This window comes from Sarcophilus harrisii, chromosome 1 (assembly GCF_902635505.1).
Source record: "Sarcophilus harrisii chromosome 1, mSarHar1.11, whole genome shotgun sequence".
Lineage (NCBI taxonomy): Eukaryota > Metazoa > Chordata > Mammalia > Dasyuromorphia > Dasyuridae > Sarcophilus > Sarcophilus harrisii.
In genome coordinates, this window is record NC_045426.1 from 88,657,125 (window position 1) to 88,682,624 (window position 25,500).

General features: G+C 44.1%; 1 protein-coding gene across 1 annotated transcript in view; it reads right to left on the reverse strand.

Annotated features, from left to right (window-relative positions):
* WNT3A (Wnt family member 3A) overlaps positions 1–22,897 on the reverse strand; it is a 92,671-nt gene extending 69,774 nt beyond the window's left edge. The window contains exon 1 of the mRNA XM_031960370.1: positions 22,693–22,897. Coding sequence (XP_031816230.1) covers positions 22,693–22,763 — 71 coding nt within the window. The 5' untranslated portion in view covers positions 22,764–22,897. The remainder of the gene's footprint in view (positions 1–22,692) is intronic.
* Between the last annotated feature and the right edge of the window lie 2,603 nt (positions 22,898–25,500).

Below are 25,500 nucleotides of genomic sequence, written 5' to 3' on the forward strand. Positions count from 1 at the left end.
TAAGATCATGGGGGAAAGACTGGATTCTGGAAGGATCAGGAATGAAAACTGGGGGATTCTTTGAAAAGACTTAAGAAAAAAGGATTGTGGGAATGGACACCAGCCCGGCTTAGTTGGAGCCATCAGACTAATGATTCCCTGCTCTTGAGCCCTAGGGTCTCCTCAGAAAGAGGGAGATTGGAGGGAAGATGTTTCCTAAAGAGTATCATAGGGAAGGAAACCTGGTTTGGGCACTGTCCCTTGTCTGTGTGGGCACATTATCCACTGGTGTCTCCATAGAATACTACCATCCACAATACACATGGACCTATCCTTCTACCATCGAGATGGTGGTGACTGGAATAACTCATCCATAAAAGTAGTGGGACAATGAAAGAACAAGTTTTGAGCCATCTTCGGGCCCCACTAAAATGAAGGGGATTGCATTTCTCCATGACATTTTTCATTCTAAATCCAAAATCCCATGTAAAGGAATGAAACACTGATTTAGACTTGAATTTATGTCTAGCCCAATGGCTCCATTTTACAGATGATAGAACTGAGGCCCAGAAGGATTAAATGATTTAGCCAGTCACAGGCATTAAGTATAAATGGCTTACTTGGGATTTGAACTCAGGTCCTCTAATTATAAATTCAGCACCCCCTCCATGATGGCACAAGCCATAAGACTAGCTGCTTGGGCATGAAAACCACAGGGACTGTCTAGTCCAACTATCTCATTTGACAGATGAGGAAACAGATTTAGAGAGTGGTATAGGGACTTGGCAGCAGAGTTGGAACCCCTAACCCTCTGTCCTCTGACAGCAAACTCAGTCTCTTTCTATCTGATAATGGCACAGAGGAGTTTTCCTAAACCCTGTATACGACACACCCGTGCACAATTATGTTTGCTACAAATAAACTATTGCTTAACAAAAAGATTCTTCGGTCTGATTGTTTCAATCAACATTTGATTAAAAAAAAGACAACAAAGCTCTCACTCAGGCAAACACGAATGGCGAACATGTAAAGTCACCCAGTCAGAGGAAGAAACCTTAAAAACGTTGGGCTAATTGGATCTGCCCGATTCGAAATCAATGATTCTGCGGCCTTGTCCCTTTCACAAGAGAGGATGTCGAGATGGAAAGTGGAAATAACTTGCTCAGGATCTCATAGCGAGTAGCCCAAGCAGTTTTCACCTCCTCGTCTCCATGTCTGTGCCCTGGCTTTGGGCGGGGCCTTCCACAGTCGTTCACTCTCCTTTTACATAGGGTGGGCAGAGGAGCCCTAGGTGGAGATGGAATGGGCTGCTTAAGGAACATAGGAAGTCATAAATTTCCTCCATGCTCAGAGATATTCTGGTTGCAATACCAAAGGCTTGGGACTGGGGTCAGACCCCAGCTCTGCCAGCAGAGTGACTCTGGAAACTGAGTTGTTTTTTTTTATTCTTGCATCCCAGACCTTGCAAGGTTTCAATGAAGCAAGCACTTCATAAAGCGGAAAGCAACCCAGAAATGTGAGTTAGGGCCATTTCTATCCCTCCCCGATGGAAAGTCTTCAAGTGAGTGACCCCTGCTGCTCCTAAGGGATGCTGAGGCTGTGAAGGAGGAGATGCCCTCTGAAGGACCTCCCAGCTCTGAGAGCAACAAGGCCACAGTAAGGGGCTCTGGACTCAGAGGTTGAGGGCTCAGATCCCACCTCTGATGCTTATTATCTACAGGCGAATGATTCAAACTTTTTTGGGCCTCAGTTTTCTCATATGTGAAATGGGAAGAAGACTGGATCAGATGATAGCTAATTCTAAGCCTCTGACTGTAAGATACAGACCTCCCAACCTCTTCCATCATTAGGATGTTACTTTCCTTTAGCCCCAGTCAGACCCCTGTGAAGGTAAATCTAAAAAGGAAAATAAAAGTCCGAGAATGTCATTCACAGCTAGAGAAACGACACCTTTGCCTAGATGTCAAGTGACAAAAGTCAGTCCCTCAGAAACTCTCAGCATCATTCCCCACCCCCCTCATCAACTCATGGTGCCCCACCTTTACCTCGCCTCCTTCCTATAATCAATGCGTATTTATAAAGTGCCTACTGTGGGCCAGGCGCTGGGCAATGGTATTGCAAAAACAACGAATGAAACGACCCCTGGGAGTGGGTTCTAATAGAGAAAACAAGGGTGTGATTCCAGGATACAGACAGGATTAATCCCAAATAAAAGAACGACAGTTAGATCGAGGTGGTTGGAGAGGGAGGGCACTCATGCCCACAGTGGCCTAGCCCCTAGCTTTGGACTAATTCTGCATCCTCTGCTGGCTCCAATTTGTCCCCTGGACCTCATCAGAGAAAAGGCAGGATCCTGGGAAGGGTAATAATATTGCTTTCCTTTTCTTCTCCTTTCCCACTGACAGAATGTCTTGGGGCTTATGATATGATGGGAACTGTGTTGGGCATAGTGTCAGGAAACTCTGACATTTATCTTGTATCGCCTTTCTTTTTTTAGGCCCTATTTGCCTTTTCTGTAAAATGGGAATGAGGATACTTGTTCTCCTTACCTCAGATATCAAATGAGATAATACTTCCAAGCCTTGTTTAAATCAGATTTAAAACAGTCCCTCTAAGGGGGCGAAGGGGGAAGTTAGGCTTTCTCAGGCATGGGATGGAGTTGCCCAGCCGGACTACCTCTGTCTAACTCGGTTATCTCAAGCAGTCAGCAGTTGGCCCGGGCCTGTTTGAGTCACAGCTGGATTTCCTTTACCTTGGGCTGTAGCAGGAATGGGGGCTGGTTGTTTACACTGCTGCCAGGGAGAGGTGTCAAAAACAGCAGCCAGAGGGGAGCAGGAGCAGAACTGGAGTTCCTAATTAATGACTGTTGTCCCTTTCTATCCCCTGTATTTCTAACTATGTCAACTAGGATTACAAATGATATCCCCCTCACTTTGTATCCTTTCCCTTTCCCTTCCCCCCAGCCTCTGCACAGATTTTAGGTCTCCTTAACTGAACAAATTGGAAAATTGAAAATCCCTTGTCTAGCATTTGGAATCCACAACTGACAATTCAAACATTGGTTATTGGAGAGGAAGAGATGCTTTAAAAATTATTCTTAGAAATGTGGCTAGATAAACAAATAGGGAGGGGAAACGAGAAGCAGAATCGCTGACTGTCAGATCTGGAAGGAATCTCAGAGATCGTGTGGTCCAATCGTCTTATTTTAAAGAGGAGTAGAACAAGACCTAGAGAATTAAAATGACTTGGCCAAGATCACACCACTAATAAGGGAAACACACAGTCAGGGTCTAAGCCCAGATCTATTGTTCTCACACTACCTCAACTCCTCCTTAAAGGAGACTCTGCTTTGTGGGGTCTTTCTTGGGGAAAACACCTGCTTTATAAGGTTCAACTTGGTAAACATCTATTAGGCACTTACTGTGTGCAAAACCCTTCCACAGGGTAGTGGGAGAGATATAATTAGAAAATTCACAGTGCTGGCCTGGTCCTGAAGGAAATTCACAGTTGAATGGGGGATCAGAAAGGGGGCAAAGTCCTGCTCTGAAGTGAGAGAGGGAGGCTATGGGTGCAGGCTTCCATCCTACTGATTTGGCTGCTCTGGTCACTGAGGTGGTTGGGCTCTATGTAGGAAAGTCGGGATTATTTTAAACTGAGGATTTCACTCTCAGTATCCCAGGAAACAGAGCTTGAGAGACCTCTAATCCAATCTCTGCATTTTACAGAGAAGAAAAGGAGGGCATGAAAAAGAGAATTGATTTGTTCAAGGAGGAAACGGGAGGAGTAAGAGTATTTAAGTGTAGGGATGACCTCTTTAAGGTCACATGGGGAGGATATGCCCCAGCTTGGATTCCAACCCAAATCTGACTCCAGATCTAACATTCCTGCCACTTCCCTGCTCTGCCTTCCGACTCACACACTGTCTGCTCCTCTATTTTGGGCTCTGGGAAGAGCGTTTAGGCCTGAAATAATCACAGTAACACCTGGAGTTTCTGCTGTGTTCCTTAATCTCGCAGACGCTCTTCTCCCAGCTCTCTCGGGTTATGTAACCCCCTTGTCCTCCATTTTTGGGGAGGATCAGCACCAGGGCTGGAAGGGGCCTTAGAGAGTGTGTCTTCCAACTTTCTTTGCCCCCATCCCCCCAACCCCCGCCACCTTTATAAATTAGGTAAAGAAACCCAGAAAAATGAAGTTACTTATCAAAGTCATGGGGGTTGTAAACAACACAAGTTGTGATTCTAACCTACATCCAGAGGATTGTGGGATTCTAGGATTTAGAACTTTTTAGGGGTCATAAAGAACATACTATAATTATACTTATTTTGCATATGACAACTCTACTGTTGACTTCCTCTGTGATCCTGGGCAAGACCCCTCCCCTCTAAGGGCTCCAGTTTCCTTTTCTTCAAAGGAAGAGGGGAGCTGTAAGGTAGCCTCCAGCCCCAAGGCCAGTGACCTGAAGCACAGGCCCAGATGGCTTAAAAGACTTCCTGAAGATCCCACAGGAAGTCGGTGGCAAAGGTGGGGTGCCAGCCCAGGTTGCCGGAATCCCAGAGCGGTACTGCGCCCTCGCCCTTGCCGGTGAGCGCCCTGGAGTCCGGGCCAAAGGGACTGGTGGCCGGCTGCCAGGGTCCCCCTTCCTTCCTTAGCTTCTCTCTCCTGCTCAGCCCCAGTCCTTGCCTCTTCCTCCCGAGCCAGGGCCTGCTGCTGGGATTACTGACACATACTTCTAGCAAGTCCCAGCAGGCAGGCCGAGACGCTGCGCTCTGCCCGGGGCCACACATTCACCCGCTTCCATCGGTGGCACGTTTCGCTTGGTAAAGAATGTGAAGGCGCTACACCTCCAGCAATTTCACCCAGGATGCTGAGGAAGAAGGGAGGGAGGGGAGGGAGGAGGGAGGGGAGGAGGAAGACAAGTCGGGGAAAAGGGGGAGCGATGGCTTTTGACCTGGCAACCCCTCACCCCCACCTCAGCTCACAATGGGTGGCCAGCCACTTGCTGACCTCTGGGCTCAGGGGTGGAACAGGAAGAAGAGGAGGAAGCGGAGGGATTAGGGTTAAGAAAGATGTAGGGCTTCTATCCCAATTTGGAAGGGCTAAGTTTGGGTCACCCATGTCACTTTTCCAGTCCTAAAACCCTGTGACCTTCTCTGCACAGCAGCGTACATTTAGTGTGGGAAAGAACTTTAAAGTGTAACTAGTCCCACCGTCTCATTTTATAGAGAGAGGAAATGGCTGGTCCAAGGTCATACAGATAAATAGTAAGTGGTAGAGCCTGGATCTGCTCTCCCATAATGTGAGCCCAAGCCCTTGCACACCATATGGCAGCTCATCCTCTCCTCCCAATCTGTCATATGGAAGGGGTCTTGCTAGGGACTAACAGATACCCCCCAAAGGATAGAATCACAGGCTTGTAATGGGCCTTGGAAATCACTGAGAAGGACATACCTGAGAACAAATAGGCTAGCTCTCTTCTCCCAAGAGCCCCTCTCCTTTCTTCCCCACCTTCCTCATTTCTGATAAAAGTGGCTCTTTGTGACCTTAAACAAAATCCCCTATGGGAGTCAGCTTATACTAGTTGCTTCACAGGGTTACTGTTGCCATGAGAAGAGTCTCAGGAGCCCCCCAGCTCTCCTTGGCTCTGAAAAAAGACTCACATGAATTTCAGGGAGAGGAAAGGGTATTCAATTTATCTTGGATTTGCCCCCCAGATTCTTCTTGCTGAAATTTCAATTCACTTCTCTCCTTCTACTAACAAATAATGAGAAATGAGAACTTGAACTCAGAGCTTCCCAAATCACCCAAGACCTCTTGAGGCAAAAGGGAGATAGTCAGTTCCTTTGAGCTTTGCAATGTCTCTGCCCATCAATAATCCTCTATGACTTAAAAGAACAAAGTGAAACATCTCCTCTTATGCCCCTAATTCCAGTCCCTTCATATCCTATCGCTGGAGTTCTGCCATATACCATCATTTCTCTCCTTTTCATGTTCCCTTATCTAAGACCTACATATTCCTCAGGGTCTTATTCAAATGATAGCCCTTCCATAAACCCTTTCCTCACCAACCCAGGCCCCAGAATCAGGGACCATCCCTGCTTCTGGTCAAAACAGTTTAGTACAGACTTTTTCACTTTGCGTTCCTTTAGCGTTTTAGTAAACTTTCTTCCCCAACCATTCAATATGAAAGAAAATGAATTGTAGAATTTAACAAGCCTATGTATCTAAGAAATAAGAGATTTATCTCAAGTGGGAGTATATCTATAGGATGATATAGTTATTTGCCAAATATTCCCTGCATCCTTTTGATAATTTTTTTGTACCCCCATGGGAGTATATTTACTCTATGTTGGAAAGCCCTGGTTAATTTTAAGAAAAAGCCAGGACCTGTGAGTTAAAGATGGCTGAACTGGAGTCAAATCTTGGATCTGTTATTTGTTGTTGCTGTTTAGGTGTTTCAGTCATGTCCTACCCTTTGTGACCCCATTTGGGGTTTTCTTGCTAAAAATATTGGAGTGAGTTTGCCATTTTCTTCTACAGCTCATTTTATTGATGAGAAACTGGGGCAAACAGGTTAAGTGACTTGCCTAGGATCACACAGCTAATAAATATCTGATGTTGGATTTGAACTCATGAAGATGAGTCTTCCTGATTCCAAGCCCAGTATTCTACCCACTACGCCATCTAGCTGCCATTTATTATGTGTCAATTTATCTCTCATCTGTCAAATAAAGATCATGATATTTATATTATCTCACAGGCTTAATGTGAGGAAAACACTTGTTAACCTTAAAACACTAGAAAAATATGCTTTCATTCTTCTAATCACAGAGGGACAGTATCTTGTCATTTCACTGGTTCAAAGAACTATCAGATGAAGAACCAAATTTCTGGAATCCTAGAGAGTTGCCCGATGTACAGTGAGAGATTAAGTGGCTTGTCCAGGGTCATACACTGTATGCGTGAGAGGCAAACCTTGAATCCTGGCCCATTTTCTATCCAGAAGATAATACTGTCTCTTCTATTATTTATTTATGGTAGAATGTGATAACAGGAGAGGCAAGAGATGGCAAACGAACTGGCATCTTTGCCAAGGAAACACCAAATGGTGTCATGGAAAGTCAGACATCACTGAAATGACTTGACAACAACAACAAATAAGTTCATCTAACTTGATTAATAATCTCTCTTTTCCTTCTTTTCTTAGCACTTGTAAAATTAGTTGACACTATTGCCTTTTGTTATTTAAGAAATGTTAAGAGTTTGGGGGTTCTCCCCATGTATATGTTCCGTTGGTCTGGAGAACAGTAGAAGCCACTGGACTATAGATGAGGATGTCCTGACTCTGGCACCAGGGCTGCCTTGAACTCACTGAATAACTTTGAGCAAGTCCCATCTCAAGACTCAGAGTAAGGTAAAGTTCTGTCTCCTGCTCTCAAGTGAAAAAGCTCCTCAAAGAGTGGAACCCTCTTTCCTGGCCCTGCTTCCCCCCATCATACTGTAAATTCCTTGGAGGGTAGAGACATCAACTCTCATCAGTTCAGTGATGACCATGGAAAAAAAAGTGAACAATTTCACAGATGTAAAACTGGAAAGATGCTCAGAAGCCATCTAACCCTAATAGTAATAATAAATAAAATATAAAAATAAAATAAATAATAAATAATAAAAGCCAGTATTTATATATCCCCTTAAGGTTTACAAAACATTTTGCAAGTGTTAATTCATTTTATTCTTACAATAACCCTCAGAATTACATCATCTTATTAGCTCCATTTTATAGATGAGGAAACTGAGGTACACACAGGTTAGTGATTTTTCTAGAGGTCCACAACTAGTAAATGTCTGATCAGGATTCAAACTCTGCTAGGTCTTCCTGACTTTACAACCTTTGCTCCGTTCACTGATTCTCTTAGCTACTCTAAGTTAAATTTAAAGCAAGATGATGAATATAAAATGTTACATGTAGTGGTGATGGTAGATGAAGATGACTGCTGAAATTTCCTTTTCCAAACCATGGTAACCATAGAATGGAAATCTAATTTGAGCTCCCCCTAAATGCAAGAATCCCTTCTATAATAACTAAGAAATTCAAAGTCTCTGCCAGAATACTTTCAGAAACAGGAGACTTTCTGTCCATTACTTAGACTTCCCATTATAGAAAGCCCTAAACCTTAATGAACCAAATCTGCCTCCCTGAACAAGATACTTGATCTCTGGATTCTGGGCATTTTCTTTGACCATCCTGAAATATTCTTCTTCCTCAACTCCAACTACTGGCTTCTCTGACTTCCTTTAAATTTTAACTAAAATCTCATCTTCTAAAGGAATCTTTCCCAATGTCTCAATTTTAGTGCTTTCCTTCTATTCATTATTTCCTATTTATCTTGTATATAATTTGTTTGTATACTGTCTCTCCCCACTTAGATTGGGAACTCCTTGATGGCAGGGACTGACTTGGGCCTCTTTTTGTATCCCTAAAGTTTTGCATACCTCCTGGTACATGACAGATATTTGTTAAATTTTTTATTGATTGATTTACTGACTTCTTCTCATTGGTTCTAGTTCTGTCTTCTGGAATCACAAAGAATTTATTTAATTCATTTTCCTATATGATAACCCTCTTGACATCTGAAAATGGCTGCCATGTTCCCCTTAAGCCTATTTTACCATAGAACTAAATATCCCATTTTCCCAGTGTTCTTCCTAATTTCCAGATTTCTCCTAATTAAACTTAAGCAGAGATAAATGTAGAATTTAAAAATCCATTTTAGGACAAGGGCAGTTCCTGTGAAGAAGACAGAGAAGTCTTAGATGAACAGAAGTTATGACCAAGTCAGCTGTGATCAATTTGTTTGGGAAAAAAAAGCTAAAAGCAAATATGATTTCAGATGGTATCAACAGAATAGTGACCAGAATAAGGGAAATCAGAGTCCCAGAGTTTTTTGATTTCTGAGCATATCATTTTAGGAAGGATATCAACAATCTGTAACACACTTAGAGGAACATTATGAGAATAAAGGAGGAAATGAAGACAAAGTTATAGGAGGATCAGCTAAAGAAAATGGGGGTATTTCATCTGAAGAAGAGAAGACTTAGGGTATAAAGGTCATTTATTACTTTTTTTATTTGACGGGTTATCCTGTAAAAGAGAGATTACACTTACTCTTCCTTAGCCTCTGATGGCAGGATTGGGTGCAAAGCAAGGTAAAATTAACCAGAGGAAGATTGCAGGGGATAGAACAAAGAATTTTCTAAGAATGCAAGCTGTCTTGCAATGATATAAACTGCTTTGGCAAGACATGACTTCTCCATCACTCAAGGTATTTTCAGCAGAGGCTGGTTGAGTGAACCAAGTATATCATAGAGGAGATTCCTGTTCTATGGAAGAGCAGATGGAAAGAAGTTTGAATTGAATGACTTTTGAGATCTTTCCCAAGCTCTGAAAAGTCCATGACTTCAACTGAGCCTTGAAAGAGAGGGATGGGATGAAATGCTGGATTTATATTCATAGGTCCTGGATTCGCATCCTTCCTCTTCCACTTACTATCTGGGTAGCTGAGCAAATTACTTCCCTGTTTTGGATCTCACTTTCTTCATTTATAAATGAGGAGTTATACTAAATCACCTTGACTAAATCCATTATACTTTGAAGAGTGTAAATAGCATGAGTCAAAGAGCAAAGGGAGGAATACCCATGATTTTGATGGGGAAAATAAGGACATCCCTTTGCCTGGAGCACGTAGGAACCCATACTTGCCACTTGCACCCATATTCCAGGAGGGAAAAAGTAAGACCTGATGGAGAAATTGGAGTTTACTCAAGATTTGATGCTGATGGTTTTCTTCTGCTGCTTGAATTAAGCTCAAGAGAACCAAGTCTTACAGCCCTGTGTTTCTTTCTGTATATGAATTGGAGGCCAAAGCTTCACTCCCATTAGCATCAAGATTGTGAGTGCTGACTACATGGACTTTCAGTCCTTTAACAAGAGTCCCCTCCTTAAAACTTCTGAAGATGGTCACAAAGCAGGCATTCAATTTTCTCCATGTTATAGACCCTCTTGGTTGAGGGTGAAGCCTATGGACTTTTTCTCAGAATGTTTTTTAAAGCAAAAAATAAAATATGTAGGATTACAAAGGAAACCAGTTATATCAAAATAGTTACCAAGTTTATGGATCCCTGAAATCTTAGTCTGTGAACTCCAGTTTAAGAATCCCTCTCTTAAAGGTCCTGAGGGATTTTTCCATATCTTTGTGTCTATCTCCTCTTTTCTGTTCTGTTCTATATTCTTTATTGCATCTGCTGGATTATTGTAATAGCCACCTAATTAGTCTTCTTACCTCATTAGTATCTTTCCCCTCCAATCTATCTAACCCATGGTGTCCATGTTCTTTTCATTAAATACCATTTTAATTATGTCACTCTCAAATTCAAAGCCTTTCAGTGATCCCACACTGCCCATAAAATAAAACAAATTCCCTAGCTTGGCATTTAAGGCCCTGCATAATCCAGTTCCAGGCTTTCTTTCCAGTCATCCAGTACATTATTATTTCTCTTTACACCCTCCATTTCCCCTCTAGTTAACTCAGACTACCTGCTATTCTCTGGTCTTGTACTAATTCCCTGACTTTGTGTCCTCTGCCAAAAATGACTTCTTTATTACTATCCCTTTGGACATTTTTCTCAAATATATAGCATATTGCCAGCTGTTTTTATAATTATTTTTGTCTTTGTATACATTTGTCTTATTCTCCTTCTAGACTGTAGACTATAAGCTCCCTGAAGGTGGGATGAAATCTCTTGCTTGTTTCGTCTTTGTAGCCACAGGGGGCCCTTAGACATAATAGGCTCTTCAAAAGTGTCTGGTGAATTGAATTGAATTGCAAAGCCCTGTGAGAGATACAAAGATGAATGGGACTTTCAGTCTGCATTGACACAGTTTGGAATCTACTAAAGGAGACAAGACTCACAATAGGAAAAGACCACTAACAATACCGGTCAGAGATAAGTTAGAGACAAGTTAGAATGAGGTTCAAAAGAGGGAGGGATTTGTGTGATTTGGGGTGGCTAGGAAACAGGCAGCCATGGTGTATGGGAAAGAACATAGGACTAGAATGAAGATGATTCAGATTGCAATCCTAGCTCTGCCTCTAATTCACCGTGGAATTTTGGATGAGTTCTTCCCCTTCTCTTCCCCATCTTAGCTTCCTCATCTATAAAAAGAGGGGAACTGGACAAGTTGATTCCCTGAGGGTTAGCCCTATCTCTCTAAAATTCCAAAGAGGAATTTGAATTGATGATGTGAAGTGGAGATGAGGGAGGACATTGCAATTGGGGTGGAGGAACAAAGATGAGTAGAGAATTACTTCATACAAAACATTTATTTTTTTTTAAAGTGTGCACTATCTTCTGTACGATGTGTGGAAGGAATAGTGAGGAGACTCATCTGTGTTTGTGTTGATGAGTAATGGAAAAGAGTGCCAAGCAAAGGAGTTAGGATTCTATCTTTGAGGTAATGGGAGCCATAATAAGTTCCTGAGCAGGTGAATGACATGAGGAAAATATGTAGGACAGAATAGAGATGAAGAATGGATCATGGAAAAGATGTTAGGAACCTATTAAATTAATTAATTAAGGGAAGATATTAAGAACCTAGGGTGGTGGCAGAGGACTTGGGAAAGGAAGAGGAAATAGATTGCATTGGGTGATCTAGAATAAAACTGGTTGTACAATGAGAATCTTAAGGTTAAAAGGAATCTTAGATCAATCAGTGCGGTCTTTTATATAATTCATACTATCAGTGCAGTCACCCTTCTGTTTGAATATCTTCAATAACAAGGAATTCACTAATGAGATAGCCCGTTTTGCTTCTGTACATCTCCCCAATTGTTGGGAAGCTTTTTTTCTTAAATGATGCCAAAATTAAATTCATGTAACTTATATCGATTCTTCCTTCCCTTCTCCTGCCCAGTCAGTAATACTACTTCTTTCTTCTGATGTCACCTTGAACAAAAACTGATCTCCCTTCTCTAAGATGTCATCAGGAAGATTCCTCTTCTTGAATTCAAATCTAGTTTCAAATTTGAATTTACTACACTGACTAGCTGTATGTGACCCCGGATAAATCACTTTTGCCTTGGTTTTCTCATCTATAAAATAAGCTGGAGAAGGAAATCTTAACCCACTCCAGTATCTTTGCTTGGAAAACCCCAAATGGGGCCATGAAGATAACATAACAATATCTCTTTATAATATCCCTTCAGATATTTGTAGATAGTATATATTTACCCCCAAGTCTTCACTTGTCCTTCAACTGATCTCCAGATGACATGATTTCTGGTCTCTTTATGCAATCCTTCACTCCATTCATACTTCAGCCAACCTAATTGAAGCCTGGTTTATCGCTTACAAGGACTATTGCAATATCCTCCTACTTGGTGTCCTCTTCATTAAGACTCTCCTCCAGGGTTTTAGCTAGGGTGGGATCATGGAGTTTTGCTCCCGGGCAAGAAATTTAGAGTACTGATAGTGAAAGCACTAAGGTTTCCCCCTACCAGTTTAGTTCTCTAGAATGACAGTTTTAACCTATGGCATCTTCCTCTCCTGCCTAACCAACCTTCTGGTAGAAGTCTGGAATCAGAATATTTCCTCTCCCTTAAGCAAATTAAAAAGCTCCAGCCACCCTGGGATGTATTTCCCCCTTCAAATGATGGATTTCCAGCTGACATTCCCTCTTTTTTTTTTTTTTTCCCAGCTCCCAACTTGTCCTAGATATAAAAATTACTAGATATGGCTCTGATCTTCTCTCTGCAATCCATCTTCCACATAGCTACCAGACTGATATTGCTAAGGCACGGATCTGGCCACGTTCCCCTCATGTTCATGAAGTTTCATTGGTTCCCTATTGACTCTCAGGTCAACTCCCCACTTCCCTACTTGGCATTTCAAATCTTTCATAGTCTGGCTCCAGTCTCTCTTTTCAGGCAGATTAAACACTACTCCCCCTCGGGCACTCGACATTCCAGCCAAACTGGCCTACTGATTGTTTTCTATACACAACATTCCATCTCCCATCTACCATCTCCATGCCTTTGCACAGGCAACCTGCTCTTCTTTTGTGGAATGTTCTTCCTCACCACTGTCTCTAGGAAATCTTACCTCCCTTCAGGGCACAGCTGGTCACTGTCTGAAAAAGCACTGATTCCTGGTGCTCCAACAACTATTTTGTATTTATCACATAAACATGTGTGTATATGCACATGCATATATGTTATATATAATATTTAGTTACATATTTTATTTTAATAGAATGTACATTCCTTGAGGTCAAGGGCTGTTTTGTTTTCATCTCTATAACTGTAATGTCTAGTATAGATAGTAGGTACTTTATAAATGCTTCTCAAACTTAGTTGTGAATTCTACTTGTTCCCAACATGGGATGTTCTCTCCAACTCTCTCTGCCTAACAACATTCTACTCATCCTTCGAATCCCATTTTGAGCTCCATCTTCTCCTAGAAGCCTTTTTGGGCCACTCCAACCTACAGTGATCAAATTTGGTTGGAGCCTACGTGTTTGGAAATAGATAAGACTGAAAAGGTAGGATGATGCTAGACTGTGGTGGGTCTTGCACTTGGTTGACAAAAGGGAACCACTGAAGACTTTAGTCCAATGGAACTCTTATTTTCCACCAAGCCTATGATTTCTCCACATTTCCCTGTTTCTATTGGAATACTTCCAGGTCCTTCCAGGCACTTCTTCAACCATATCTAATCAGTTGCCCAGTTATGTTGATTCTACCTCCACCCCATCTGTCTCATCCTTCCCTTAATCTCTACTTACACACCTTTATCCTACTTCAGATCCTCATCATCTCTGGCCAAGACTCTTTCAATAGCTTCCTACTGTTCTCCCTGCTTCCAGTCTCTCCTCTATTCTATCCACTGACCATTCTATCCATTTGACAACTGTCAAAATGGTTTTCCTAAGACATGGCTCTAATCGCACCACTCCCCCTACTCAAAAGACTTTAATGGATCCCCATTGCCTCTAAGATTTAAAATACAGACTCTTTAGCCTGGTATTTAAAATTGTCTACAGTCAGTCTCTTAGTTCCCTGTTCAGTGATTTTATATTATTCCCTTCTCACAATCTCCACCTCTATCAAGTTATCCTGCCAGCAGTTCCCTGTCCACATTACATAGCATCTCTGGGGTTCCTCACATGTGGAGTGTACTTTCTACTTGTAAAATTCCTACTGTCTTAAAAAGCACAGCTCAGGTGCCCCTTCCATGTGAAGCCTTTCCTGTATTCCTTAGTTTTTAGAACTCTTTCCCTCCTGAAATTACTCTGTGCTACTTTCTATTTACTTTGTATTTACTTACACTGGTACCCAGCACACTCTTCCCCTCTCGTAACTTTCATTCCCGTCTTTCTATTCCCAATGTATACATAGTAGACATATATAGTATACAATAAGCATTAATTCTATAAGAGTTGAATTAACTTTTTTTGGGGGGGGGGGAATCAGTGATATGGCCAGATCAACATGAAAGAAACATCATTCTGGCAGTATGAACAGACTGCAATGGATGGGGAGACAGTAGAGATAGAAAAGTCTGGTAGGATTCTATTGCAATAGTCCATGGGGTCATAATGAGGGTTTGTACCATCAGAAAGAAAGAGAGGAGAAGCCACAATTCTGAACTTGTGGTTCATGGACAGATTTCAAGAGTACTGTTCATTTCAATGAGAAAACGTTACATCTTAATCCTCATTAGCTTCTAAGTGAAATTTAGCATTTATTTCAGTTATCTAAGAAGGCATCAGATCACAGTGATATTAGACTTCAGTAAACTACCAAAGCTGTCTATGACACAACATTGTTCAAAATCCCTGTATTAAAGAGGGATATTTTAGAGAAGGAATTCAAAGGACTTGATAAATGGCTTTGTAATCTAGAATGTGAAGGTGCTGGATGAATTGGTCTTTTAAATTGCCTTTCAGTTTGAACATTCTATGATTCTGCGACACTATGTCAATGGAAGTACAAATTCCACGAGTTCAATTTTACTTTTTAATGATTTTAGCCCTAGAGGTAGTCAGGTCAAGTCCCATTATTCACATTTTCTAGAAAAGGAAGTTGTGATGTAGAGAGGTTCTGCAGCTTGATCCAGTAAGGGAGAGAAATAGGACTAATTTATCTGAATTCTGACCATTTATCCCATGTGCTTTTTCTATTACTTCAGGCAGATTTGGAGTCAGAGCATCTGGGTGCATATCCAGATTGCCTTAATTATTACCTATATGACTTGGGACGTCACTTAACCTTTCCTGAAAAAACTTCAGTTTTCTCATCTGTAAAATGAAGGGATTGGACTCAATGACTTCTACAATCCATTTTGATTCCATATCTATGATCCTAATACCAGCCATGAAATCACAACTATGCAAAGAGCAAGCAGGACGTTCAGATGGCTTTGAAGGTGTGTGACATGTAAGGGCCAGTATACTTTGTTACTCATACCTTCATTAGAGGGCTTTGCCTACTTTGGGTCAGTGCAGTTTACAGTAGCAATGAGGAACTGGAGGGTGGCCAGAGAAAGTTAAGAGAAAGCCCAGACAAGCTTGTACTATTCTAGAAGGCTTCTTGGGATAATGGAAAATCCTTGATTCCAATTCAGAAGAGTTTGCGCGAAAGTCAAGTATGTCCCTAACACCAACTGTTTGATTTTGTTAAGTCACTCTCTCTGAGCCTTAATTTGCTCACATGTGCCATGCTGGAGTCGAGCTATATAGACTAAGGTCCCTTTTAGGTCTAATTTTTTATTTTTTTAACTGTAACATTTTAGGTTACAAGTTTCTTTCCAGCTCTGATATTCTCTGTTCTAAAGTCTCTTCTGTGTCTCACATTCTATGTGGTCAGGGCCCTTTCAGATTTTTATATTCTTATTTGTCTCTGAGTCAGGAGGTTGAAGGGAATGACCTCTGGATGCTGCTTGAAGCTTGTGGGTCCTAGGATTAGTAGCTGAACTCCTCTCACTCCTCATGCTTATCCCAGTGATCTTCGATTTTGTGATTTGCCAATTCAGTAAGGATTTTGCTAATTTCATATTCCTACATCTTTCTAATTCTTGTTGCCTAAGTTGGACTATCTGTCTCCCATTTCTATAAGAGTTTCCTCCCAGAATTTCTTTGAGAAAAAAGTAGATTATTTTTATTTTACTGATGAAGAATGGTGAGGTTCTCATAACTAACTTGACTTATCCATGGGTGTTGGATCAAGAATTGGAACCTAGTCTTTCGATTCAAAATGCAGAGAGTTCTTCCCAGGATCCCAAGGCTGCCTTGGACCAAGAGCTCCCATGCAAAGAACACTCAGCTTTTCCCAGCTTTGTTTCTGTAAAGCCCAGATCAGGTTCTGGGGGATGGGACAGTTTTTCAAAGTCCCTCAGTGTGTTGCCAACACCTCCTTCTCGGCAACCCCCCCCAACCCAGACTAACTAACTTCAAAAGCCTAATTGCCCCTGATTTGGGCTGTTTCCTTGTTTTGTTTCTCAGGTGAGGAGGTTCCCCGGTCAGTTTCACTTTTATATGCAATGGTTGTTACCACAATGTCCCAGCTATCAGTCCTCTCCACTGTTTGGGAGAGCATTCTTAGAGGAAGTGATGGCTCAGAGGTGTAATAATTTGTGTGTGTGTGTATGTGTGTGTGTGTGTGTGTGTGTGTGTGTGTGTATGTGTGTGTTGTGTGTGTGTGTGTGTGTGTGTGTGGAGGGGGTTGCAGAAGGCATGAAACAAAAGAATAATTAGGAAGGCAGAGAGTAAAAGGAGGGGTAAAAGGAGGGGTGAGAATTTAAAAGGCTAGAAACAATACCCCTTCCAGTGAAGTCAGAAAACCTAGGTGTGAATCTCACACTAAGGTGAGGATGCTCTTACTATCTGTGTGATTCTAGGTAAGTCACTTCATCTCTCACGGCTTCAGTTTCCTCATCTGTAAAGTAGGATAAACTAAACTAGATGAACTCTATAATCCCTTCCAGATCATAGAATTTAAATTTGGAAGATATTTTGAAGGAAATCTAGAACACTCCTCCTCAAACATCTCTTTTTCACAGATAAGAAAAGTAAGGCACAGAAATCTAAAATAGCTTGTCCAAGGTCAATTAGATAACAAAGAATAAAGCCCAGATTTGAATCCAGGTCTTCTGAGTTCAAATCCCATTCTTGGGCTTTAGGTTGATGCTAGTTGCTTGGTGTAAATTTCTGGGCCTTCTCTGGGATTAGCCAGCTCTGAATTTTTGATCATATAATATGTTTTAGAGTTTATCTTTAAAGAGAGGGAGGAAAAAAAAGAGTGGCTGAGGGAAGGAAAATACTTCTCCTCCTCTTCCCTATTCTTCTCCATCTCTTTTTAGGTTCCTTCCTTCTTTCATGGAGATTAGAGTATCTATTTAACTCAAGAAATGTAAGGAAGGCTATGGATTAGATCCATCAGTGCAAAGATATCTCCTAACCCAGCTTTAGAGTATGGGATTGGGAGACTCTTAAGTCATGTATGTGGGTCTTGAAGACAGAGACAGAATGGAAAATCTAGACTGGAAGAGAAATCTAAGACCATTTAATTCAGTTCCTGTAAGGGTCTTTAGGTGAACGTGGAAAAATTCTCCTCTAATAATGGTAGTTAATATTTTATAAATCACTTCAAGGTTGGCCAAATTCCTTCTCTCTCCTTTCTCCCATTTCCCTTCAACATAAAGGAATCATATATTAAATGCCTATTGCATACACAGTCTTGTATTAAGTGCTGGGAAAGATTTACAGAAATTTAGAGAAAATTCTGTGTGAGAAAGTTTCACAGTCTGACTGGGGGGAGGAACTCAATACAAACACTGATAATTATAATACAACTTATTACATGGCAGTCTATGAGTTCTGAAAGGTAAAGATTTTAACTGAGCAGTCCCTAAATGTAAGCATCATTATTCTCAGTTTTTACAGATTGGAAACTGAGGATCAGAGGTATGGCTGAGTTTGTTATCTGAGATAGACTTGAACCTTGTTCCTTCCTTTCCAGATTCAGTTTTTTAATTGTCTTTTATATCTTATATTTACTTCTCTACGTACATGCTGTCTCTCTCTAGAATAACATAAACTATGTGAGATCAGGAAATATCTTTTGGCTTGTCTTTTGTATCTCCAGAGAGGTTTAATGAGTCGAGAGCCTGCTGCCAGGAATACTTAGGATTCAAGTCCCATTCATACTGGCTATAAGATCCTGGCAAGTCACTTAAACCATCAATGCTCTATGCATCCTTCCAACACTCAGCTGCAAAGAATATGCTGGCCTACATAAACTAAAGGAAATTTGCTCACCCGAAATTCTTCTCAACAATAAAATCACTAATCCAGTTCCTATCTTCAGTGCCTGATACACAATAAGGCGTTTAATAAATGCTTATTGTTACTTTCCCCTATGACAGGCTGCTGGAGCTTTTTTGGGAGGGGGGGAAGCAGGGAAAGAAAAAGGTAGGAAAGGGAAGAAAATAGGAGTTGTTGGCTACTAGAGACCACAAAATACTGGGTTAACGGGACAGCGCAAGATCATCTTCTTCAGCATTAGAGGACATGGGAAATACTCTAGAGAATCTCAGCCTCAGTTTCCTTATCTGTCAAATGTGGGAGTTGCCCACGATGATCTCTATCCCCCGTCTAAAACCTATGAAATCACAAGCTGAGTTCCAAAGAGAGCTCGAAGATTTCTCAAAAGAGCAGAATGTAGTTGACTCTTTGACTTGCCAGACATCTCAGGTCGGAGTGACTAGGCAGGGGGACCCCCCTGCGACCCAGGGTTCCTAGGGCTATCTCTCTGAGGGGAAAACTAAACAAAATAGAAAAGACAGGAGGGTGCTGAAAGGAGGCCCGGGAGTCCCAGGAAGACCAATTCTATTCGCATCAACCTACTCCCAGGCTGTCCAAGGTAAAACTATTTTGAAGGCAAATGCCTGCCACAGGAAGGAAGAGGTGTACTTGGGGAGGCCAGGCTGGGGACCAGGGTGGGGGGTTGGGACCAGGCTCCCCAGTGACAGGAGGGATATTTATATCAGTAGTTTGGGGGCGGAACGTGCTTCCTCCTCGCCCCAGGAATGCGGCTGCCCCGGGGTTTCTAATTAGGGCTATGGAGCAGAGATCTGGCTCCAAGTAACAAACATCGGCGGCACACCTCCCCTTCCCCCCCCCCCCCCCCCCCCCCCCTTGCAGGTGTCCTGGACTCCTCGTCCCGCCCCCGCCCCCCACCCCGCCAATGACCCCGACTCCACTACTTTAGCTCTACTCAGTGCACACCAATTAGATTCCTGAACACACGTAGATTTTCCTACACAGACACCTCACCTCGCGCCCCCCTCCCCGCACTCCCCTCCCCCGCTCTCCGCCGCCCCAGCCCTCAATTCTGGTTCTGCTCCCTCCTCCGGGCAGAGTGAGACCCGCGACACCTGCTTGGGTTCGGGACTCTGTCCGGTTGGCCTTCTAACTGGGGTTCTAATCCGGGAACCACACACACTTCCACACCCTGCGCACCATCACATTCCTGGGGTGGGAGAACAAGAGCCCAGGCCGACTGAAGCCACAGGTGCTGCAGAGCCCGGGGCCTGCGTGTCTCTGCACGTATGTCTGTGCATGTTTGTGTGGGGGTCTGTGTGTATGTTCGGGTCACTGTATGTCTGTGCATGTGACAGTGGGCGCTACGGGGTGGGTCCACGTGTTGGAGGCTATGTGTGTCTGTGTGTTGCGCATTCTCTGTGCACGTTCCCGCTGTGTGTGTTTATGCCCCAAGGTGGAGGGAGGTGTTCAGGGTATGTGTATGTGTGTGTATGGGGGGGGGGGGGGGGGGGTGTTCAGTGTGTCTGCAGTGCGTATGCCCGTGTCGTGCGCGTCCGCGTTCTGTAATTACGGCGAATTAGCATCGCGCAGCTCGGCGGTGCTTTACCGTACTTACTAATCGCCGTTCCAGCGTCACCGCTCCCCAGGCGGCGGTGGCGGCGGCGGCGGCGGCGGCGGGGCACTCCGGGTTTCCTCGCCCTGCTCCTGCTCGCCCGGACACGGTCTCCTTGTCGGAGAAGGGTCTCTTCCGGGGCTAAGCCCTTCTTCCCCGTCTAAATCTAATGCTTCCCTAGCCCGGAGAGTTCCTAGCCGGGGCTGCTCCCGTGCGTCTAAACGGAGCGGAGGACTGCGCTCGGAGCAGCGGAGAACGAAATCATTGCTAGCCCGCAGCCTCCTTAAGCGGGGCACTTCCAGCGGCGTTTACCACCCTCCTGAGTTTTCAGGGTGCGCTGAAATTCCCTCCCCCCCAACAAACACTTTCAGTAGCACTCACACACATCTCCTTCCACCCCTCAAGTCTCCCGGAGGCACGAGGACTTCCGAAGGAGTGATTTTTTTTTTCTTAAAGGAAATCGACAGACTCTTTCCTTGAACACCCACCCCCAACCTCCCAACCTCCCAGAAAGGGGAACCCTCCCTCACTTCCCTTTAACTTTCGTTTACGTCTTGGAGAACTTCTCCCAACTTTTTCCCGGCCCGACCTCAGATAGTGCCTGCGGCCCTCGGCCGCCCCTGCCAGGGTATCTAGTCCCATTCGTCACTTTCCCCCTGGTCCTAACCCTCCTCCCTCCCCCTCCCAATATCTAGTCCCATTCGTCATTTTCATCCCCTCCCTCAAGTCCTGACTCTCCCACCCCCACCCCTCCCCGCCCAGTATCGGGTCCCATTCGTCACTTTCATTCCCCCCCTACCCCCACCAGTCCCCTGCCTGATTTCGGGACCTTGCTACTGCCTGACAGGTCAGAGGGAGCAGACGGAACCCGAGTCACCCATAACAACTATATCACTCCTCCCCCCACCCCACCCCGCTCCGCCCCACCCCCTCCCGTGAACCATCTTAGGGGGAAAAAAACCCAGAAAGAAAGAAAAATTATTATCGGATTAAATGTACTTCGGCTGTCTCTCTTAGCTCTCTGCCTCCTCCCTCCGCCCGCCCCCCACCCCCGCATAATTATGCTAAATCTTAGGCACAGGCAGGTCGGAGAAGGGGAATCAGTAAACTTTCTCTACCCTCGATCTCAATACTCCCCTTATTCCCACCACCCCACAGCCCCACTCCCCCATCCCTCCGGGTTTTTTGCAAGTGAAAACTCCAGGGTTTTTCCTCCAGAGTCCGGCCCTCTTTAGAAGTGCAGTCGTAAGTCAATAGCGTCGGATAGGCGCCCAGGGCAGTTGGGGTTTTAACTTGGGCTACCGACGAGCTTAGATTAGGTTCAGGCCAACACCAGTAACTTCGAGCCCCCTTCCCTCTAATAAATCACCACCTTTTTCTGCCTTATGGGTCGTCAGGGGGAGGGTTCTGGGAAAGAGAAACTTCGAAGGAACAGTCTTTTCTTTTTCAACTTTAACTCTTAGAGAGTTTCGCTTTAATTTCATTTAATTCGTTTGGGAGTAGAGGAATTATTGGAGAGCAGGAAAATCATAAGTCGCCCTCTTCACTTCTTCTCCCTCCCAAGATCGAGGGTCCCATCTGCCCCCCTTCTCTTTCCCAACTCGCTCACTCCGGACACTTTATAACTACCTCCTCTCACGACCAAGGGGCACAATTTCAGTCTGCCAAAAGATCCCTTTCACTGGCACCGCAGACTCTGCACCTGGGGGTGGGGGGAGAAGCCGCGCCCGCATTGTAGAAGATAAACCCGCAAGTTCACTGGAGCGGGAGGTTTAATACTCCCATCTCGGACCCTTAGTGCGGGGAGAGACAGGCTAGAGATGGGCCGGGAGAGATTGCATAAGCCTCTGTCCTGCCCCTATCTCACTCTGGTCCCTTTTCCTGGTTTTTTTTTTTTCCCCTTCTCTTTTTACGTAACTTTTCTCCTCTGAAGTGTTCAGTCTTGTCTTACCAACTTTTTTTTTTTTTTTAAGTTTGTGTGTGTAATGTATGTCTATAGCAATTCATAATGTATGAAGAGAACCTGAAGAGAACCTTTTTATCTTTTCACATGCCTCTTTCTTCTTTCCTCTATCATTTCATCTCTCCGTTCTTCTTTCGATTCCTATCGCACTTTCTTTTCCTTTCTCCTTGTCTTTTCTCTCTCCGGTTCCCTCCACCTCCTGTTTCTCCTTTTCTCTCATCTTTTCTTCCTTCTGTCTCCAACTTCTCCTGTCTCGTTCATCTATCTCCCTTTTCTTTCCTATGCTTTTCCTCTCTCGTTTGTCGAGCGAAATCACCTTGAAGCACCGATGTCAACTGAGATCATTAGCTCTTTAATTCGGCAACAGGCTTGGCTCGAGTACTCGAGTAGATCAAAGCCCCCGGAAACTTCCTTCACTACCCCGTCCCACCCGGGTCAATGGTGTGGATTGGAGTGGGGGGAAGAGTGTCGCGGTACCGACGCACACAGGTCAAAGGGAAGGAACCAAAAGAAACAACCATTGAGTCCCCTCTACCTCCCCTCCCTCACTACAACCCCCAAAGTGAGCAGACCTGGCAGAGGAGGGGGAGGACGAGCCGAATAAAGATACAGATATTCCTTCCCTTGCTCCCGCAAGCAGAGCTTCGGACCTCACGCGATCCGGTCCGAGTAAATGCTTACACAGGGTCGAAACTCGGGAGCGGACAGGGTTGTTCAAGGGGGGAGAGAGGGAAGAAATGAAGTTGGGGAAGCCACACTCACCACCAAATCGGGTAGCTGCCCATCGCTTGCTTCAGCCCGCAGAGAAAAAAGAAATATCCAAACGGGGCCATCGCCACAGGAGCAGGAAAAAAGCAACAAACCCTCCCCCCAATTAGATTTTTTTAAAGAGAAAAATTCGAGGTTCGTCAGGACCTCTCGCCCCAGACACGGGGAAAAGTTGAAAAGAAGAGAAAGAGGGGGAAAAGAGGAGAGGCGTCCCCCTCCCCCCTCCCCTGGAGCCCCCTCCTGGCTTCTGTGCGTCCCCCTCCTGGCAGCGAGGTGTGCGCCTCTCCCCGCCTCTCCCCCCTCCCTCCCCAAGCTAAACTCTCGGAGGAGAGAGACTGGAGCAGGTAAGAGGGAGCCAACTCGCTTTCCTCGGGCGCCTTTGGAGCGGTGGGAGGGGGGGGGAGAAGGAGAGAGAAAAGAAGGGGAACCTTTTGCCCCCAGTCAAGGGAAGAGCCGGAGAGGCAAATATTTAAGAAGAAGGAGAAAAAAAAAACAAAAAAGGAGCAGGAGCCCTGGGCTAATAGCATGCGACGGGAAAATTTGGGAGTTGGCCCAGAGTCCGGGAAGATGGTGTTTAAAGGGGGAGGAAGATTTAAGGGGCTTTAAATAGACAGACGGAACCCCTGCGGATCTGGGTAGCTATAACAACCTCCCCGGATTTCACTCCCGGGGTCGAAGCTGCTAAAATGCAAAAGGAGAGAGAGACAGAGAGGGAAAGAGAGAAAGAGAAAAGAGAGGAGAGAGGAGAGAGGAGAGAGGAGGGAAGGAGGGAAGGAGAGGGAGGGAGGAAGAGAGAGAAAAAGAGAGAGAGAGAGGGGAGAGAGAGAGAGAGAGAGAGAGAGAGAGAGAGAGAGAGAGAGAGAGAGGAGAAGAAGAAGAAGAAGAAGAGATAAAACACATACAGAGAAAAGAGAGACGGGCAGAGACAGAGAGACAGAGACAGAGAAGAGAGAGAAAAGAGGAAGAGAGGAGAAGAGAGAAAAGGGGAGAGATGACAAAGAGAGAAGAAAGAGACAGAAGAGAGAGAAGACAGAGGAGAGAGAAAAGGGGAGAGAGATGACAAAGAGAGAAGAAAGAGACAGAAGAGAGAGAAGACAAAGAGGAGAGAGAATAAACTCACACACAGAGAGAAGAGAGACAGGCAGAGACAGAGACAGAGAACAGAGAGAAAAGAGAAAGAAAGAAAGAGAAGAGAGAAAAGGGGAGAGAGATGACAAAGAGAGAAGAAAGAGACAGAAGAGAGATAGAGAAGACAGAGGAGAGAGAAGAGAGAAAAAGGGAGAAAGAAGATGTGTGTGTGTGTGTGTGTGTGTGTGTGAGAGAGAGAGAGAGAGAGAGAGAGAGAGAGAGAGAGAGAGAGAGAGATCATCTAAATATGTTTGATTTTCTGGGTGGGGGGAAGGGATGGAATGGGGAGTAATTGGGGATGGTCAGTTCTCTCAATGTTTCTCATTCAATTATTTTACTGTTATCTCTCCACGGAGTGTTCGATATGGAAAGATCCACTCTGTCCATGTCTCTCGTCTGCTCTCTGCGACCTTTTCAATGAAGAGAGAAACATAATCTTAAAGAGAAAAAGGACATTTCCCAAGTCGGTTTAGAGACTATGTGGGTTTATATGGCCAAGGATCCAATGGAAAGGATTCTAGGATAGGAGTTGAGTTAGAAGATTGATGTCCCTGCCAAGTTGTGTCTCTCCTTTGGCCTTAGTTTCCTCATCTGTAAAATGAGTTCTGTCTGGTTCTAAATGATGTGATCCTTCGAAACCAGTCTTTCCAGAGCTGTCAGGTCCATTCAGCCTAGCCATCTTACCCCAGTGTTGACTTTGGAGAAGTCTCTTGTACTAGATTCAATTGGGTCCTTCCCCCCTGCCCCATATTTCCTCCTGGGACAACAGCTGTTGGGATTTTCTCTGGGCCACATCTCCTTTTCGGCTCCCTTCTGTCAGTCATTGTGTTTGTTTGTATTGTTGCATCTGGAAAAGACAATAAGTAAAGAACATCTAGCTTCAGTCTCCTTCCTCCCAGAGAAGGGAAGGGACTTGAACAAACTCACACAGTGGACAAAAAGGACCAGACTTTAGGTCTTTTGACTCCCAGCACAGGGGCTTTTTCCTTTACTAACTATCTTTTTACTCCTGGAGTTACAGAGGCAGAAGGAGGAGGAAGAGGAGAGAGGGATAGGTATAGATAAAGTTGCAATTTAGAAAGTCCTGTCCCCAGGTCCTTAAGGCCCCTTAGCAAAATGAACCATTAAATTCCACTTGCCAGATAGGGACCTGATCACATGATCATTGCTAACTTTTCACTTCCCTCCTTTTTCTATTTATAGGGATACTAAGGCCCTGCTGGGTAAAGGAGAGAGGATGCCACTGAATGGATTTATTGGTTTATTTTGGGGGGCAAAAAGAAGGGAGGAGGAAAGTGGACTTTTAACTTAAGCCAATTTCTTCTGATTCAGTCATGGAGTATATGCCTGAGTTCTGTTCCTCAGTCCTTCTATTCCTTTATATGAGGTGATTAAGCGAGTCTTTTGCCTTATTTGGGCTTCCATTTTCTCCTTTATTGGATTAGCTTCACCTCCAAGATCTTTCAGATCCCTTCTCCTTCTGATATTGAGTGGCTATCATCGTGCAGATCATTCGGGAAGATGATGTGATTCCCTTCTGCCCCAATTCTGGGCTTGGTAAATAAAGGCATCCTTCCCTCCTAGGAATATGAAGGCCATCTAGTATATACCTCTTATTCTACAAAGAAGGAAACTGAGGCTCAGAAAAAAAGGGACTTCAGGAAGCACGGTCTT